General features: G+C 37.9%; 2 protein-coding genes across 2 annotated transcripts; both read left to right on the forward strand.

Moving 5' to 3' along the window:
• Positions 1-13170: 13170 nt before the first annotated feature.
• LOC137946580 (uncharacterized) lies at positions 13171-14070 on the forward strand. The gene has a single exon (XM_068792922.1). It carries the CDS (start codon positions 13171-13173, stop codon positions 14068-14070), a length of 900 nt encoding a protein of 299 aa, XP_068649023.1.
• Positions 14071-14246: 176 nt separating this feature from the next.
• Positions 14247-16077, forward strand: LOC137946581 (uncharacterized). The gene is made up of 7 exons (XM_068792923.1): positions 14247-14300; positions 14364-14400; positions 14494-14522; positions 14587-14837; positions 15066-15510; positions 15604-15891; positions 15964-16077. Exons 1-7 carry the CDS (start codon positions 14247-14249, stop codon positions 16075-16077), a joined length of 1218 nt encoding a protein of 405 aa, XP_068649024.1.
• Positions 16078-17176: the final 1099 nt, after the last annotated feature.

A 17176-nucleotide genomic window follows, 5' to 3' on the forward strand; every position in this document is an offset into this window, starting at 1 on the left:
GAACAAAAAAAATCATTAAATTCTCAAGTGAACATGCGGTGGGATATTTACCCGAGTCAAACAAACCATGTTTTGCCCATTTACAAAAAAAGCTGACGTAATAATCATAGATCATTGTAAAGTAATTGATCGATCAAACATGTGTAATAGGAATTATTTTTTTGTAAGAAATGACTTGTGGTTTGGGAGTCAACACACAGTTAAAAATCCATGGCTCTCCCTTCTTCCTATGATTGCAAAACCTAATATATAAAAGAATTTACTATCCATAAAAATTACAGAGACTTTTATGAATTATCTCACTCTACACTAGTGCATCTCCATTTTAATATATATTTTTTTAAATCATAACATAAGTTTTCACTTTCCCTTTATCTCATAAACAAAATGATAAGACAAATAGATCACAAAAAATTTAAAATTTTAGAGTTTTCACTTTCCCTTTATCTCGTAAACAAAAATATAAGGAAAAATATCACAACAAAATGAAAGTTATAGAGTTTATGTATGGGAAAAATTAAGAACAATAACAAATGTAAGTAAAGAAAATTTATTCACACTCCACAAATGAACAAAAAAGTTTTGTTATCCAAGTTTGTGAAATTTCACTATTTCAACCTTAACAGCTTGAAGAAAATCTACCCGAGTCAAACAAGCCATTTTTTGCCCATTTAAAAAAAAGCTGACCTAACAATCATAGATCCTTGTAAAATTATTGATCGATCAATCCTACGTAATAGCTATATTTTTTTAAGAAATGACTTCTGGATTGGGAGTCAACACTCAGTTAAAAATCCCCTGCCTCCCCCTTCATCTGATGATTGTAAAACCTAATATATAAAAACTAAAAGAGTTTACAATCCATAAAAATTACAGAGACTTTTTGGAATTATCTCTCTTTACATTTGTGCATCTCCATTTTTTATGTATATTTTTTTAAAATCAAAACTTGAATTTTCACTTTCCCTTATCTCTTAAACAAAAAGATAAGGCAAAGAGATCACAACAAAATGAAAATTTTAGAATTTGTGTATGGGAAAAATGAAGAACAATAACAAATGTAAGTAAAGAAAATTTATTCACACACCACAAATGAACACAAAAGTTTTTTTTTCCAAGTTTGGAAAATTCCACTAGTTTAACCTAACAGCTTGGAATTTTATAAGAAAGACATTTCTAATTGATCCTAACATGTTTTAAATATGGATATGCATGGTTGAAACATGTTAAAGAGGAAAATGACCTATGGATCCAAACCTTTTAAATAGAACAAAAAATTCTCATTAAATTCTCAAATGAACGTGCGGTGGGATATTTACCCGAGTCAAACAAGCCATTTTTTGCCCTTTTACAAAAACACTGAAATAACAATCATAGATCATTGTAAAGTGGTTGATCGATTTTTTACTTTATGGAAAAGTGACATACTTCATTGACATCAATAACTTGTTGTAATTAGAGTACATGAACCTCTATTTATAATAGAGGAAGGTAGTAGAGTCCAATTACAATAAAATTACCCTTGTCCCTATTACACCCAAACTCTAACACTTCAAGATAAGTCCTAACATAATTAAATAACTCAATATAGATAAAAGACAAACATAACTCAAACTAAAACTCTTCTTTGACGTGACCATAAGATAAGATACTTTTGTGACTCCTTCTTGATCTTCCAACTTATGTGATAAGGATGCCAACTCATGGTAATCATTGTGGGTCCTACTTCTTAAGGGTTTGGGCCCATCTTGTGGGCCTTCCTTGGTCAAGTGGGCTTGAGCTTATCTTCTAACACGATCAATCATATGTCACAAGCTATAATTTTTTAAGAAAAGACTTGTGGATTGGGAGTCAACAGTCAGATAAAATTTCCACGCCTCCCCCTTCTGCCGATGATTGCAAAACCTAATATATAAAACTAAAAGAGTTTACAATACCTAAAAATTATGCAAACTTCTTGGAATTATCTCTCTCTACATTTTGTGCATCTCCATTTTTGATGTATATATTTTTTTTAAATATAAATTTGAGTTTTCACTTGGCTTTATCTAGTAAACAAAGAGATAAGGCAAACAGATCAAGAAAAAATAAAACTTTTTGAGTTTATGAAATGGAAAAATTAAAAAAAATAACAAATGTAAGTAAAGAAAATTTATCCACACACCACAAATGAACACAAATGTTTTGTTATCCAATTTGGGAAATTTTACTAGTTCTACACTAACAACTTTGAATTTTATTTGAATGAAATTTATAATTGATCTTGACATGGTTAAAATAGGGATATGCATGCTTGAAACATGTTAAAGATGCAAATAACCTATGGATCCAAACCTTTTAATGAGAACAAAAAATTCCCATTAAATTCTCAAGTGAAAGTGTGGTGGGATATTTACCTGAGTCAAACAAGCCATTTTTTGTCCATTTACAAAAAAATTGAGCTAACAATCATAGATCCTTGCAAAGTGATTGATCGATCAATAATGCGTAACCGGCTATATTTTTGTAAGAAATGATTTGTGGATTGGGATTCAACACTTAGTTAAAAATTCCCCTCCTCCCCCTTCTTCCAATTATTGCAAAACCTAAAATATAAAAACTAAAAGAGTTTAGAATCCCTAACAAGTACAGAGACTTTTTGGAATTATCTCTCACTACATTAGTGCATCTTCATTTTAGATGTACATTTTTTTAAATATAAATTTGAGTTTTCACTTTCCTTTTATCTCGTAAACAAATAGATAAGGCAAATAGATCGCAACAAAATGAAAATTTTAGAGTTTGTGTAATGGAAAAATTAAGAACAAAAACAAATGTAAGTAAAAAAAATTTATTCACACTCCACAAATGAACACAAAAGTTTTGTTATCCATATTTTGGAAATTCCAATTGTTCAACCCTAACAACATGGAATTTTATAAGAAAGAGATTTCCATTTGATCCTAACATGTTTTAAATATGGATATACATGGTTGAAACATGTTAAATATGCAAATGACCTATGGATCCAAACCTTTTAAAGAGAACAACAAAAGCTCATTAAATTCTCAAGTGAAAGTGCGGTGGGATATTTACCTGAATCAAACAAGCCATTTTTTGTGCATTTACAAAAAAGGTGACCTAACAATCATAGATCCTTGTCAAGTGATTAATCGATCAATCATGTGTAACGGGCTATATTTTTGTAAGAAATGACTTGTAGATAAGGAGTCACCACTCAGTTAAAAATCCCTCGTGTCCCCCTTCTTCCAATGATTGAAAAACTTAATATTTAAAAACTAAAAGAGTTTAGAATCCCTAAAAATTACAGAGACTTTGTGGAATTATCTCTCTCCACATTTGTGGATCTCAATTTTATATGTATTTTTTTTTTTAAATCGAAACTTCATTTTTCATTTTCCCTTTAACTCGTAAACAAAAAGATAACGCAAATAGATCACAACAAAATAAAAATTTTAGAGTTTATGTAAGGGAAAAATTAATAACAATAAAAAATGTAATTAAAGAAATTTTATTCACACTCCACAAATGAACACAAAAGTTTGTTATCCAAGTTTGGGAAATTCCACTTGTTCAACCTTAACATCTTGAAATATTTTAAGAAAGAGATTTATAATTGATCCTAGCCTGTTTTAAATATGGATATTGTGGTTGAAACATGTTAAAGATGCAAATGACCTATAGATGCAAAAAATTTAAAGAGAACAACAAATTCTCATTAAATTCTCAACTGAATGCGAGGTTGGATATTTACCCGAGTAAAGCAAGCCATTTTTTGCCCATTTACAAAAAAGCTGACCTAACAATCATAGATCCTTGTAAAGTGATTGATTGATCAATCATGCATAAAGGGCTATATTTTTTTAAGAATTGACTTGTGGATTAGGAGTCAACACTCAGTTAAAAATCCCCCAACTCCCCTTTCTTTCGATGAATGCAAAACCTAATATACAAAAACTAAAAGAGTTTAAAATACCTAAAAATTACAGAGATTTTTTGGAATTATATCTCTCTACATTAGTGCATCTCCATTTTAGATTTATATTCTTTTAAGTCAAAATTTGAGTTTTCACTTACCCTTTATCTCGGAAAGAACAAGATAAGGCAAAAGGATCACCACAAAAATAAAAATTTTGGAGTTTGTGTATGGATAAAATTAAGAACAATAACAAATGCAAGTAAAATAAATTTATTCACAAACCACAAATGAACACAAAATTTTTTTTATGCAAGTTTGCGAAATTCCACTAGTTCAACCATAACAGCTTGAAATTCTATATGAAAGAGATTTCTAATTGATCCTACCATGTTTTAAATATGGATATGCATGGTTGAAACATGTTCAAGATGCAAATGACCTATGGATCCAAACCTTTTAAAAAGAGCAACAAATGCTCATTAAATTCTCAAGTGAATATGTTGTGTAATATTTACCCGAATCGAACAAGCCATTTTTTGCCCATTTACTAAAAAGCTGACCTGAGAATCATAGATCTTTTTAAAGTGATTGATCGATCAATCATGCATAATGGGCTATATTTTTGCATGAAATGACTTGTGGATTGGGAGTCAACACTCGGTTAAAAATCCCTCACCTCCCCCTTCTTCCGATGATTGCAAAACCTAATATATAAAAACTAAAAGATTTTACAATCCCTAAAAATTACAGAGACTTTTTGGAATTATCTTTCTCTACATTTTTGCAACTTGATTTTAGATGTAAATTTTTTTTTTACATCAAATCTTGATTTTTCACTTTCCCTTTATCTCGTAAACAAGTAGATAAGGCAAACAGATTTCAAAAAAATGAAAATTTTAGAGTTTTTGAAGAGGAAAATTTAAGAACATTAACAAATGTAAGTAAATAAATTTTTTTCGCACACCACAAATGAACACAAGTTTTGTTTATCCAAGTTTAAGAAATTCCACTAGTTCAACCCTAATTCATCCTGACATGTTTTAAATATGGATATACATGGTTGAAACATGTTAAACATGCAAATGATCTATGGATCCAAACCTTTTAAAGAAAACAACAAAAGCTCATTAAATTCTCAAGTGAATGTGCGATGGGGTATTTATCAGAGTCAAGCAAGCCATTTTTTTTCCCATTTACAAAAAATCCGACCTAACAATCATAGATCCTTGTAAAGTGATTGATCGATCAATCATGCATAACAGGCTATATGTTTTTAAGAAATGACTTGTGGATTGGGAGTCAACACTCAGTTAAAAATCCCCCACCTCCCCCTTCTTCCAATGATTGCAAAACGTAATATATACAAACTAAAAGAGGTTAGAATCCCTAAAAATTACAGAGACTTTTTGGAATTATATCTATCCACAATAGTGCATCTCAATTTTCGATGTACATTTTTTTTAAATCAAAACTTGATTTTTGACTTTCCCTTTATCTCGTAAACAAAAAGATAAGGCAAATAGAATCACAACAAAATGAAAATTTTAGAGTTTAACTATGGAAAAAATTAATATCAATAACAAATGTAAGTAAAGAAAATTTATTTACACACCACAAATGAACAAAAAACTTTTGATTTCCAATTTTGGGAAATTCCACTAGTTCAATGTTACGGTCCGGGGTCAAGGATCGAGTAACATGGCGTGGGATTTCTTAATCTAGCACTGATACTGAGTTGCTGGACTCGGTAAAAGATCCCTTCTTTGACTGGTCTTCCACACGTGATCACTCCCCCTTTTTATGAATCCACTCTAATGCCAAAGTTATAACTAGAATTGAATTAATTCACGTGGAGAAAGAACTGGAAGATAAACCTTTTGTTGCTCACGGAAATCAGGGTTTCAACCCTGGTTTGGTTGCTGGCCGTGCTAGGATTGATGTCCTAGCTTATGGGTAGCCCTTGGCTCACCTTGGTAGACGTTGCTGCTATGTTTCCATGATGCCTCCAAGCTAGGAAGAGATGCACCAGTCCTTCACGTGGAATAACCAGAAAAAACCTTCCTTTTTCTACTCGTCAAGAGGATTAGAACCCTTGCTTGTTGTTGACGCTGAGAAGGAGGGAAAACCCTCTCTTTGGGCTCGAAAAAGGGGCAAGAAACTCCTCTTCCAGCTATGGATGATGGAGGATGAAGGTGGATGAAGATGGATGACAATGGAGGTTGAAGGATATGTTGGATTTTTGGAGTAAACCCTAAACTCGAGATCAAGAGGTGAACTCAGCCTGTTTACACTAGGTTATTCTAAAACCTCAAAGCTTGCCTCTTTCATTCATTCTTTCCCTTTAAATAGATCACGCGATGGAGTTTTAGGGTTAGGGTTACAATAATTCCCGTACATATAAAAGTAATTAGAAATTACTCCTACTTAAAACAATATAAGAAATAAATCCTACTCAAAGTAATATAAGAAATAAATCCTATTGAGTGAGTTGTTGTTGCCTCCTTCGTTGTGAGACTCGGTGTGCTATTGAGTCCACAACATCTGCCTCCCCCTGGAGAAAGAGCTTGTCCTCAAGCTCAAAAGCTGGGTAGACTTGTTGGAAGATGTCCACACGTTCCCATGTTGCAGCGTCGGGGTCAGTGTCCATCCACTGAACGAGAATCTCCCAATGGTCATTGGTCAGCCGAGCGCGTAACACCGATGCAGGGGTAAGAATAACCTCACCATTATCAACCGGTGGTAGGAATGGAGTGGATGTAGGCGACGCCCCAGAATGTGGCTTCAAAAGAGAGACATGAATCACATCATGAAGTTTGGTCGTGTCCGGTAATTTGAGTAAATAGGCGACTAGTCCCACGCACCGAAGAATAGGGAACAACCCAAAAAATCTGAGAGAGTGCTTATGTCGTGGAAGTCCCGTAAGAGACTGCTGGGGGTAGGGCTGGAGCCATAGCCACACATAATCCCCAACCTCAAAAGAGACATCAAGGTGGCCTTTGTCGTAGACATCCTTCATCCGAACTTCGGCGCGTCGTAGCCGTTCTATGATATTCTGTAGCAGTAGATCACGGTCCATGAGTGCCTGATCAATCGCATTCACGCGGGTGAACCCTGGGGTGTATGACAAAAGGCAAGGTGGATCCCGGCCATGTAGAACCCAGAAAGGAGTGGATTGCAAGGCAGAGTGGAATGAAGTGTTGTAACAGTATTCGGCCCACGGAAGCCATTGAACCCATTGCCACTGACGATCAGCCACCAAACACCGTAGATACATTTCGATGGTGTGGTTCACCACCTCTGTCTGCCCATCTATCTACGGATGATAGGTGGAGGAGAACTTCAATTTAGTCCCACTCAATCGAAAGAGTTCCCGCCAAAAGGTGCTTGTGAAAACTGCATCTTGGTCACTCACAATGGATTCTGGAATGCCATGTAAGTAGACTATCTGCTCCAGGAAAGTCTGAGCAACCCGTGTTGCTGTATAAGGATGAGCCAGCGGTATAAACTATTTGTACTTGGAGAATCTATCAACCACCACGAAAAGTACGGATTTGCCAGAGGACAGGGGTAGACCTTCCACAAAATCCATCGAAATGTCGACCCAAACCTGTATAGGAAGGGCCAGAGGCTGGAGAAGACCGGCTGGACTCAAGTGCTCGGCTTTGTTGTGCTGGCAGACCTGACAGTCACCCACATAAGTCGCAATAGAGGGCTTCATGGTTTGCCAATAAAATCAGCTCGAATTTTGTGCAAGGTCTTCTGTATCCCCTCGTGTGTACTGTCATGGTAGGCCGAGAGAATAGCTGGAATCAACTCGGACTCAGGTGGAAGGAAAAGCCCCTACATATAAAAGTAATTATAAATAACTCCTACTTAAAACAATATAAGAAATAAATCCTACTCAAAGTAATATAAGAAATAAATCCTATTGAGTGAGTTGTTGTTGCCTCCTTCGTTGTGTGACTCGGTGTGTTATTGAGTCCACAACATTCAACCTTAATATTTTGGAATTTTATAAAAAAAATATTTCTAATTGATCCTAACATGTTTTAAATATGGATATCCAAGGTTTAAACATGTTAAAGATGTCAATGACCTATGGATCCAAACCTTTTAAAGAGAACAACAAATACTCATTAAATTCTCATGTGAATGTGTGGTGGGATATTTACCCGAGTCAAAATTTTTTTGCTCATTTACAAAAAAGTCGACCTAATAGTTGTAGATCATTGTAAAGTAATTGATCAATTGTCGAATTTAGAATCCCATGAATAATACTCGAGCAAGGGGAGAGAGAAAGAAAGAAAAAAAAAAAAAGAGCTCTCAAGTAGAGAGAGAAGAGAACGAAAATAAAGAGAGTAGAGGGAGAACACTTCACATGAGAGAGAAGAAAAAAAATAAGAAAATTGCTTGATCAATTCCATGTTGCAATCACCTCTCTTTATAGTTGAGTAGGTGAGAGTCCATGTACAAGTAATTTTAGGACTCCTAATTACATTCCAACTAGAACTCTCCAAGATAAGCCTATCATGATAAGATTACATTATCTATTTAGGAGACTAATTTGACTCAACTAAAAACACCTTCTTTAAGGACGTGAATAAAGTTAGAGAGACAGCTTTTGGTCTTATCTTGTGGGTCCCACATGGTCTTCCAACTCATGTAGATAGAGATATCAGCTCATGGTATCTTTGTGGGTCCCACTTGATCTTCAAATCTTCTATTTAATTCCAGGACATGTTCCTTATCTCTTAGCTAGAGCCACTTTGTATGAAGTCTCTTGTTGACACCTCTCGATCTCATGATGGGTACCACCAACTTGTGGGGCCATATTGGGTCCCACATTGTAACACTCCCCCTCAAGCTAGGGGTTAGAAAACATTGTAGATGCCCAACTTGCTGCAAATGTTGGACAAAATTTTGTTAGTGATTGGTTTGGTGAGAATGTCCATAACCTGGTTCTATGAAGATAAATGTTGGAGAGATAAGATGTCGCCAGTGAATATATCTTGTATGAAGTGCAATCTATTTCTATATGCTTTGTTCTCTCATGGAAGAATGGATTTGATGTGATGTGAATTGCATCCTGATTGTTACAATATAGATTCATAGGAGCTTCTTTGTAACAACCCAGTTCAATTAGGAGAGATCTGATCCATAGGAGTTCACTGACTATGTATGTCATGGCTCTGTACTCTGCTTCTTCACTAGATCTTGCAACTACATTCTATTTCTTGCTCCTCCATGTAACCAAGTTTCCTCCAACCATCATACAATATCCCGAAGTAGATTTTCTGTTATCAGAGGATCTGGCCCAGTCTGCATCTAAGAATCCTTCGAAGTTGAAGTGTCCATGATTTTTATAGAGGAGCCCTCTTCCTGGTGCTCCTTTTAGATATCGTAATATCCATTCTAGTACTTGCCAATGACTGAGTTGTGGTTTGTTCATAAATTGACTTACCACACTGACTGCATATGAAATATCTGACCTCGTTACACAGAGATATATAAGTCTTCCCACCAATCTTTGATATTTTCCAACATCTACTTCTTCTACAGTACCTGCACATAATTATGTATTCGAGTCCATAAGAGTTTCTACTGGTCTACATCCCAGCATTCCGGTCTCCTCCAGTAGGTCAAGGACATACTTCCTTTGAGATAATATAATTCCATGTCTGGATTGTAGTACTTTAATACCCAAAAAATATTTGAGCAGTCCGAGATCCTTTGTCTTGAATTCAGTGCATATCCTTTCTTTTGTCTTTTGGATGCCCTCATGATCACTGCCAGTTATAATAATGTCATCAACATATACGACTAGAATTATCTTGCCTTTCAGTGTGTCTTTAATAAAGACAAAGTGATCTCCAGAGCATTGGTGAAATCCGGCCCATATGAGTGCTTGGCTAAAATTTTCAAACCATGCTCGAGGCGACTGTTTGAGACCATAAATAGATTTTTGTAGTCGACATACAGACTCTCCCTCAACCACATACCCAGGTGGTTGCTGCATATAAATGTCCTCCTTTATATCCCCATTCAGCAAAGCATTTTTTACATCAAGTTGATAGACCTGCCAGGAAGAGTTAGCTATCAGAGATAATAACAAACGTACAAAGTTTAATTTAGCCACTGGAGAGAAGGTTTCTTCTTAATCAATGCCATAACATTGTGTATAGCCTTTAGCAACAAGGCGAGCTTTCAACCGAGCCACGGACTCATCCAGATTGTGTTTCATCGTAAATACTCATTTGCAACCGATGGGTTTCTTATATGAAGGAAGGGGGCCTAGAACCCATGTCTAATTTTCATAAAGAGCCTGCATTTCTTCATCCACAGCTGCCTTTTCACCCTGGATGTTTGAGAGCCTCCTAATAGGATTGTGGTGAATGTACGGAGGAAATAGCTGATAGAAATTGACAACAAACAAGGGATAGACGATTATGAGACACAAAAATTATTATGGGATGAGAAGTAGAAGGCATGGTGCATGATCTGGGCTCTTTCCTAACAGCAATAGGACGAGTATCATATTCTGGGCCAAAAATAATCGGAGAAGATGAACTTACCTTGGTGAGATCTGACAACTCAGCAGTTGTGGTATCAGCCAATGTTTTTTGGGGGTGAGTAGTTTCTGCAGTACAGGCCACAATCGGTAGAGGAGAACCTGGTACGGAAGATAAACCTAGATGAGTATTATCAAAATAATATGGAGAGTCTTCAAAAAATACGACATCCCGAGACATAAGTAAACACTGAAGAGAGGGATTACAGCTAACATAACCCTTTTGTGTGCGAGAGTATCCTAAGAAGATACACTTCACAGATTTGGGATCAAGTTTACTCTGTTTTGGGGAGGAAATATGGACAAAACATTGATAACTGAAGACTCTCAAAGATAGTGAAAAAGGGTCATCATCAGGTAATAATAGAGAGTATGGAGATTTTTTACCAAGAACAAAAGAGGGTAATCGATTTATAAGAAAACATGCGGCCAATAAAAATATGGAACTTGCATAGCATATAGTAAACTGCGAGCTACCTCAAAAATATGACGGTTCTTCCGTTCGGCTACACCATTTTGTTGAGGGGTGTAAGTACATGATGTCTAATGCATAATGCCATTTTCTCTACAAAATGAGTCAAGATATTTGGATGTGTATTCTTTGGCATTATCCGACCGAAGGACTTTAATTTTCTACCCAAACTGAGTGCGTTCCATTGCATGAAAAGATTTAAATATTAATGGTATTTTAGAATGCTCTTTAAACAAAAATAACCAAGTGGTACGAGTGAAGTCATCAATGAATGTAATAAAATATTTCACGTGAGAAATGTTAGAGACACTCAAGGGTCCCCATACATCAATATGAATTAACAAAAAAGGAGAGACTTTTAATTTCTAGACTAGGTGAGTATGTAGACCTTTGATGTTTACTCATTTGACATGCTTCACAATGTTGTGGATTCAATAGCTAACCGAGTCATACAACAGAGGTGCACTGAGTTACAGAGTTAATAGTTTCTTTCCCTATTGTTTTAAATTCGATTTTCATTCCTTATTTATGTTAAATTTAAATAGGGGTAGAATTGTAATATTTAGCCCTAAAACTAGGGGGGACTTCAAACCTACTTTGGGTGCAATGGAATGAGAAAAGGGAAGCATTGAAATAGGTACATAGGGTTTGGAGTTCTCCTTGACGAGCTCTAGGGTTTGGAGGTTTCCTTGATGAGCTCTAGGGTTTGGAGGTCTCCTTGATGAGCTCTAGGTCCAGGTTCCCTTAGAATCTGAATTATCTTTCTCTCATCTTTGATTATTGTTTTCCATTGATCTTTACCGAAGAAGAGAGGGGGAGTTGCTGTCCCTTTTCCGAGTTCAAACAGAGGCTTCAGCCTCCTTTTCATCAACAGCATCAAGAGAGGGTCCCTACCCTCCTTTCTGAGCAAGAAAAGAGGATTCTCCATCCTCTTTCCACGAGCAGCACTGGTGCTATTAATTGAAGCATCAATACCAGGAAGAAGAAGTTAAGGAAACCCTAAGATGTGATCCAAAAGTTATACAAAATTGAGGCTTTCTAACCCTATCACGAGCAACAACCAAGAGGGACCCAAACCCTCTTTTCCGTGATCAAAAGAGGGGTCCTTCTCCTCCTATCCGAACAGAAACAGTAAGGGATCTCTACCCTTACCATCCAACAACAGATTACCTTCATCAGAGAGCTTTTCCCCTTCCAATCCGAGATCAGTACCAAGAAAGAATTTTTCTTCTTCCTTACCGAGTTCAGCAACTCACTTATAGTGCTGGATTCACAATTCCCACACCGTGTTACTCGATCCATGTCTAGGGACCATCACAATTTGGTATCAGAGCAGGGTAACATGGGGGATACAATCTACAAGGAAGAACTTCAAGGCTGGATAAAAAAGATGGACGATAGACATAAGGAAACGCAAGCAAGTATTCGATGCCTATCTAGCATGTTTGCTGGTTTCATCGCAGTCGAGTCCAGAACCAAGGGAGGAGAAATTGGTTTGGCGTATTGCTGTCCAGACACCACAGAGAGGAGGTACTACAAGTTACACAAAATTAGATTTTCCTACTTCTACTGGGGCAATTGACCCCTTAATTTTGTTGAATAAATGCGAGAAATATTTTTTAAATCAAGGGACTGCTGAGTTTGATAAGGTAGCACTTGCCTCCTTCTATATGTTAGAGGAGGCACAACTATGGTTTCACCAGGTGGAACTAGAAAGATTGGTGCTGGATTGGAATGAATTTAAAGAATTATGTACAATTAGATTTGGCCCTCCCGCCCATAGCAACCCCCTTGGGATATTTGGTATTGTTGAGACAGACCAGGTTTGTTAAACTTTATAAAAAATAGTTCCAAGAAAAATTGGCTCACGTTGGCCGGTTGGTAAGAGTCGACCAGCAGGTCCACTTATTTACAGCAGGCCTCAATGAATCTCTAAGGTTAGAGGTGGAACTACATTCCCCTTCAGATTTGGCTTGGGCAACGAATTTAGCTCGGGCAATGGAACAACGGCAACTGCTTCATCCTCGTAGGCCTGTTTGGCAAGGGGAACGGAACACTTCCTCCACTTGGCAAGGGTGAGGACATACTTCTCCTCAAGTGACACAGCCAGCCTTACTTCCTCCGAGAATCAATCTGAGTACTACTCTGATAGCCGACACGCACTCTAGTAATCCTCCACCTCAATATATAAAAAAATTGACAAGTGCTGAGATGGCGGAACGGATGTCCAAGAATCTATGCTACAACTGTGATGAACCGAACCGGGTAAGCCACCAATGTAAAAGGTTGTTTTGGCTTGAAGTAGATGAAACAGAGGATAGTAATGATATTATTGAGGAGGAAGCACTAGCAATTTCTTTGCATGCTATTATTGGGCAGAAATCTGCCAAAACTATGCAAGTCAAAGCTCAAGTCCTCGACCATAAACTTGTGGGACTAGTGGATTTGGGCAGTACACGCAATTTTCTTAGCTTAATAGCTGCTCAGCATCTTCAGTTACAGATCCTTCCACATCCTACAGCCACGGTTTCAGTGACCAATGGGAAGAAAGTCCCTAGCTACGGGATCAACAAAGCGGTAAATTTTTCCATTGGTTCTACTTTATTTCATGCAGAATTGTTTGTCATACCTCTGGCAGGCTTTGATATGGTGTTAGGCATTAAATGGTTGAAAACATTGGGACCCATTCTGTGGGACTTCTATGCTTTAACAATGAGCTTTGTCTTGCGCGGTAGCCAAGTGATCTTACAGGGTAGTCAGGTGGACAAACCCCACCACCTTCATACCATGCACACACATGACCATCCGAATAGAACTATTGAAAATTTTATCGATGAGTTCTTCGACCTCTTCCATGAGCCTTCCGGATTGCCTCCATTGAGGCACTGTGATCATAGGATATGTTTAAAACCAGTTCCGGATGTGGTGGTAGTTCGACTGTACCGGTATCCACACCTACATAAAGATGAAATCAAGAGACAGTGCCAGGCAATGTTACAACATGGTCTTATTCGCAGCAGCCAGTCCCTGTTCTCGTCACCCGTATTGCTTGTGAAAAAACATGATGGCACATGGAGATTTTGCATTGATTATCGGGAGTTTAATGCATAGACAGTGAAGGATAAGTTTTCTATCTCGGTCGTGGAGGAGCTCCTGGATGAATTACATGCGTCGTGGATCTTTACTACACTAGACTTATGTTATGGATATCATCAGCTTCGATGCACCCCTCCGACATTGAGAAGACAACCTTCCACACACATCACGACCATTTTTAATTTGTGGTCATGTCGTTCGGCTTATCAAATGCACCCTCCACCTTTCAAGCACTGATGAATGAGGTATTTAGCAACTATCTTCAAAAATTCGTACTTGTTTTTTTTTTATGATATACTCATCTATAGGAAGTCCGGAGAGGAGCATTTAGCGCATTTACGGATTGTTTTTGAATTATTACGAGCACATCCACTCTATTTGAAGAAATCCAAATGCTCTTTTGTGGCGCTTATCTCGGCCATATTATATCCCATGCAGGGGTCACTGTTGATCCCGAAAAGATTCAGGTAATTCATGATTGGCCGCAGCCCCAGTCTTGCTCAACTTTACGATGATTTTTGGGCCTAGCAGGATACTACCGCAAATTCATTCAGAATTACAGTCAGTTGGCAGCACCCTAGATCAGTCTCCTCAAGAAGATTTCCTTTCAGTGGAATGAGGAGGCCACAGTCCTTTGAGGCCCTCAAAATAGCTCTAGCCTCCACCCCTGTCTTACAGCTTCCAAATTTTGAAGATTTATTTGTGGTTGAGTGCGAGGCTTCTGGTGGGGGCATTGGGGTCGTCTTACAGCAGCAGTCACATCCCATTGCATATTTCAGCTGGTAGTTGGCAGTTCGTCATCACAAATTGGCAGCATATGAACGAAAATTAATAGGGTTGGCCAAGGCGATCCAACACTGGCAGCCATACTTATGGGGTCATGCCTTTCTCATCCATACTGATTACTATAGCCTTAAATTCTTACTTGAACAACGTCTGACGACTTCGCCACAATAGCATTGGATCAGTAAGTTGATGGGATTTGATTTTTCGATGGAGTATCATTTCAGGAGATTAAACAAGGCCGCAAACACCTTGTCTCAAAGTTTTGAACATCAACAACTTACATATGTTATCATCCAGCCTCGCTTCCTCATCCTAGACTTGGTGAGAGAAGCCCATGCGACTATTCCGGGACTACATGAGCTACATAGAAAAACTACAGAGGGAACAATGGAGTCTAAATGGTCCATCCAGGATTCACTTATTTGCTACAAACAGTGGATTTATCTTCACCATTCTTCTGGGTTGATTCTAGCCATCCTCTATGCATACAATGACAGCACACATGAAGGTATTCAGAAAACTTTGCAACGTATTCTAACATATTTTTATATGCAAACCATGAAGACCTCCATTGCGACATATGTCTCAGCATGCCAAATATGTAAAAGCAACAAAGCCGACCACTTAAGCCTAGCAGGTCTTCTACAACCTCTCGCCCTCCCTACACAGGTATGGGCTGATATTTTGATTGATTTTCTTGAGGGTCTTCCATAGTCTGCCAGAAAATCAGTACTATTTGTGGTGGTAGATTGATTCTTCAAGTATGCACAATTTATTCCTCTGGCTCATCCATATACAACATCATGGGTAGCACAAAATTTCCTTGAACATATTGTCCGATTACATGGTATTCGAACTGATCAAGATGCGGTATTCACCAGCACTTTCTGGCGGGAACTTTTTCATCTAAGCGGCACGAAATTGAAATTCTCCTCCGCATATCATCCTCAGACAGATGGCCAAACCAAGGTGGTTAATCATACCATCAAGATGTATCTACGTTGCTTTGTGGGAGATCGTTCGAAGCAATGGGTTCAATGGTTACCGTGGGTATAATACTGTTACAATACTTCATTCCACTCTACCTTGCAATCCACCCCTTTCAGGGTTATTTATGGTCAGGACCCCCCTCGCCTTCTCTCTTATACTCCAGAGTCCACCCGCATGGACGCCATTGATCAGGCACTCATGGATCGCGACCAGGTGTTACAGACTATTGCAGAACGCCTACGGTGAGCTCAGGTTCACATGAAAGATGTCTACGACAAGGGACACCGATATGTCTCATACGAAGTAGGGGACTATGTTTGGGTTATGCCTACAACCATACCGACAGCAGTCCCTAGCAGGACCTTCGTGCCATAAGCTCTCCCCCAAGTATATTGGGCCTTTCTCCATTATTCTCCATTGAAACTCTGATACCAATTTTTTTGGGAGGGCGAGTCTCTAGCAGACTCTGACAGCGGAATACTGATACCAAAGCACTATTGCTATCATATCGACACAAAGTCTCTAACAAACTTGCGCACACAGCGGAAGACAACCTAGGGATGAGGGCAGCGGAACTAGAATCCTAGGGACTGCTACCTGCCGGTCTCGAGCTACAGGCAGTGGAGAAAACATCTACGGGCAGCGGAAAACATCGATGACTCACACAATACTATTACTACAGTCACATTTTGTCAATCCTATCATTTTACCATTAGGCCACTTTCCTGCTTCCTACCACATGTCATTGCTATATACTCGTTTGTGTCTATTTCATAGCTATCTAGTAGGCCCAACATGACTTCTGCTGCTACCTAGAACTTCTTCAGGGTTTGACCCTATTCCTGCCGGCTTACCACCACGGGGGCAATTCCGTCGATGCGGTCCTCACGGTCTTCAGAGGGCCCCGAGCTGTTCATATTAACTGTTGCAGCTCCATGGCTGCTTCAGCAGGGTAGAGCACAGCTCCATTTCGTTTTCTACCTCGGAGCGTAGCCGAATAATTCCAAGTCTCTAGCGTCTGTCCTATTTGGCACTATTTCGATACTATTTCTTCTTGACGAGTGAATAGTAAACATGAATAGTAATCATGAATAATAATCGTGAATAGTAAAAATGAACAGTACTTTTGAACAGTAACTTTGGAACAATAAAAACAAACACTGTGGAGATCAATACATAGATGCGGAGCATGAACAGTAATAACAACTACTGTGGAGATCGTATTTATATATGCGGAATATGAACAGTAAAAACAACTACTATACAAATCGCAATATTACAAACATGCGGAAATATAAAAAACATTGTTCAAAACAAAGTAAAAAAAACTAAATGCATACCCTTA

Source organism: Aristolochia californica, unplaced genomic scaffold (assembly GCF_029961685.1).
Source record: "Aristolochia californica isolate CCGP_79_NKW_82.1479 unplaced genomic scaffold, dmAriCali1.0.hap1 SCAF_12, whole genome shotgun sequence".
NCBI classification, from domain to species: Eukaryota; Viridiplantae; Streptophyta; class Magnoliopsida; order Piperales; family Aristolochiaceae; genus Aristolochia; species Aristolochia californica.

What these genes read in the sequence shown, in the direction of transcription:
- LOC137946580 (XM_068792922.1), top strand. Translation starts at nt 13,171, where the DNA reads ATGGCGGAACGGATGTCCAAGAATCTATGCTACAACTGTGATGAACCG.
- LOC137946581 (XM_068792923.1), top strand. Translation starts at nt 14,247, where the DNA reads ATGTCGTTCGGCTTATCAAATGCACCCTCCACCTTTCAAGCACTGATG. An exon ending in CTCTCGCCCTCCCTACACAG is followed by an intron (nt 15,511 to 15,603) that starts GTATGGGCTGAT and finishes TGATTCTTCAAG; the next exon opens with TATGCACAATTTATTCCTCT. An exon ending in GGGTTCAATGGTTACCGTGG is followed by an intron (nt 15,892 to 15,963) that starts GTATAATACTGT and finishes ATTTATGGTCAG; the next exon opens with GACCCCCCTCGCCTTCTCTC.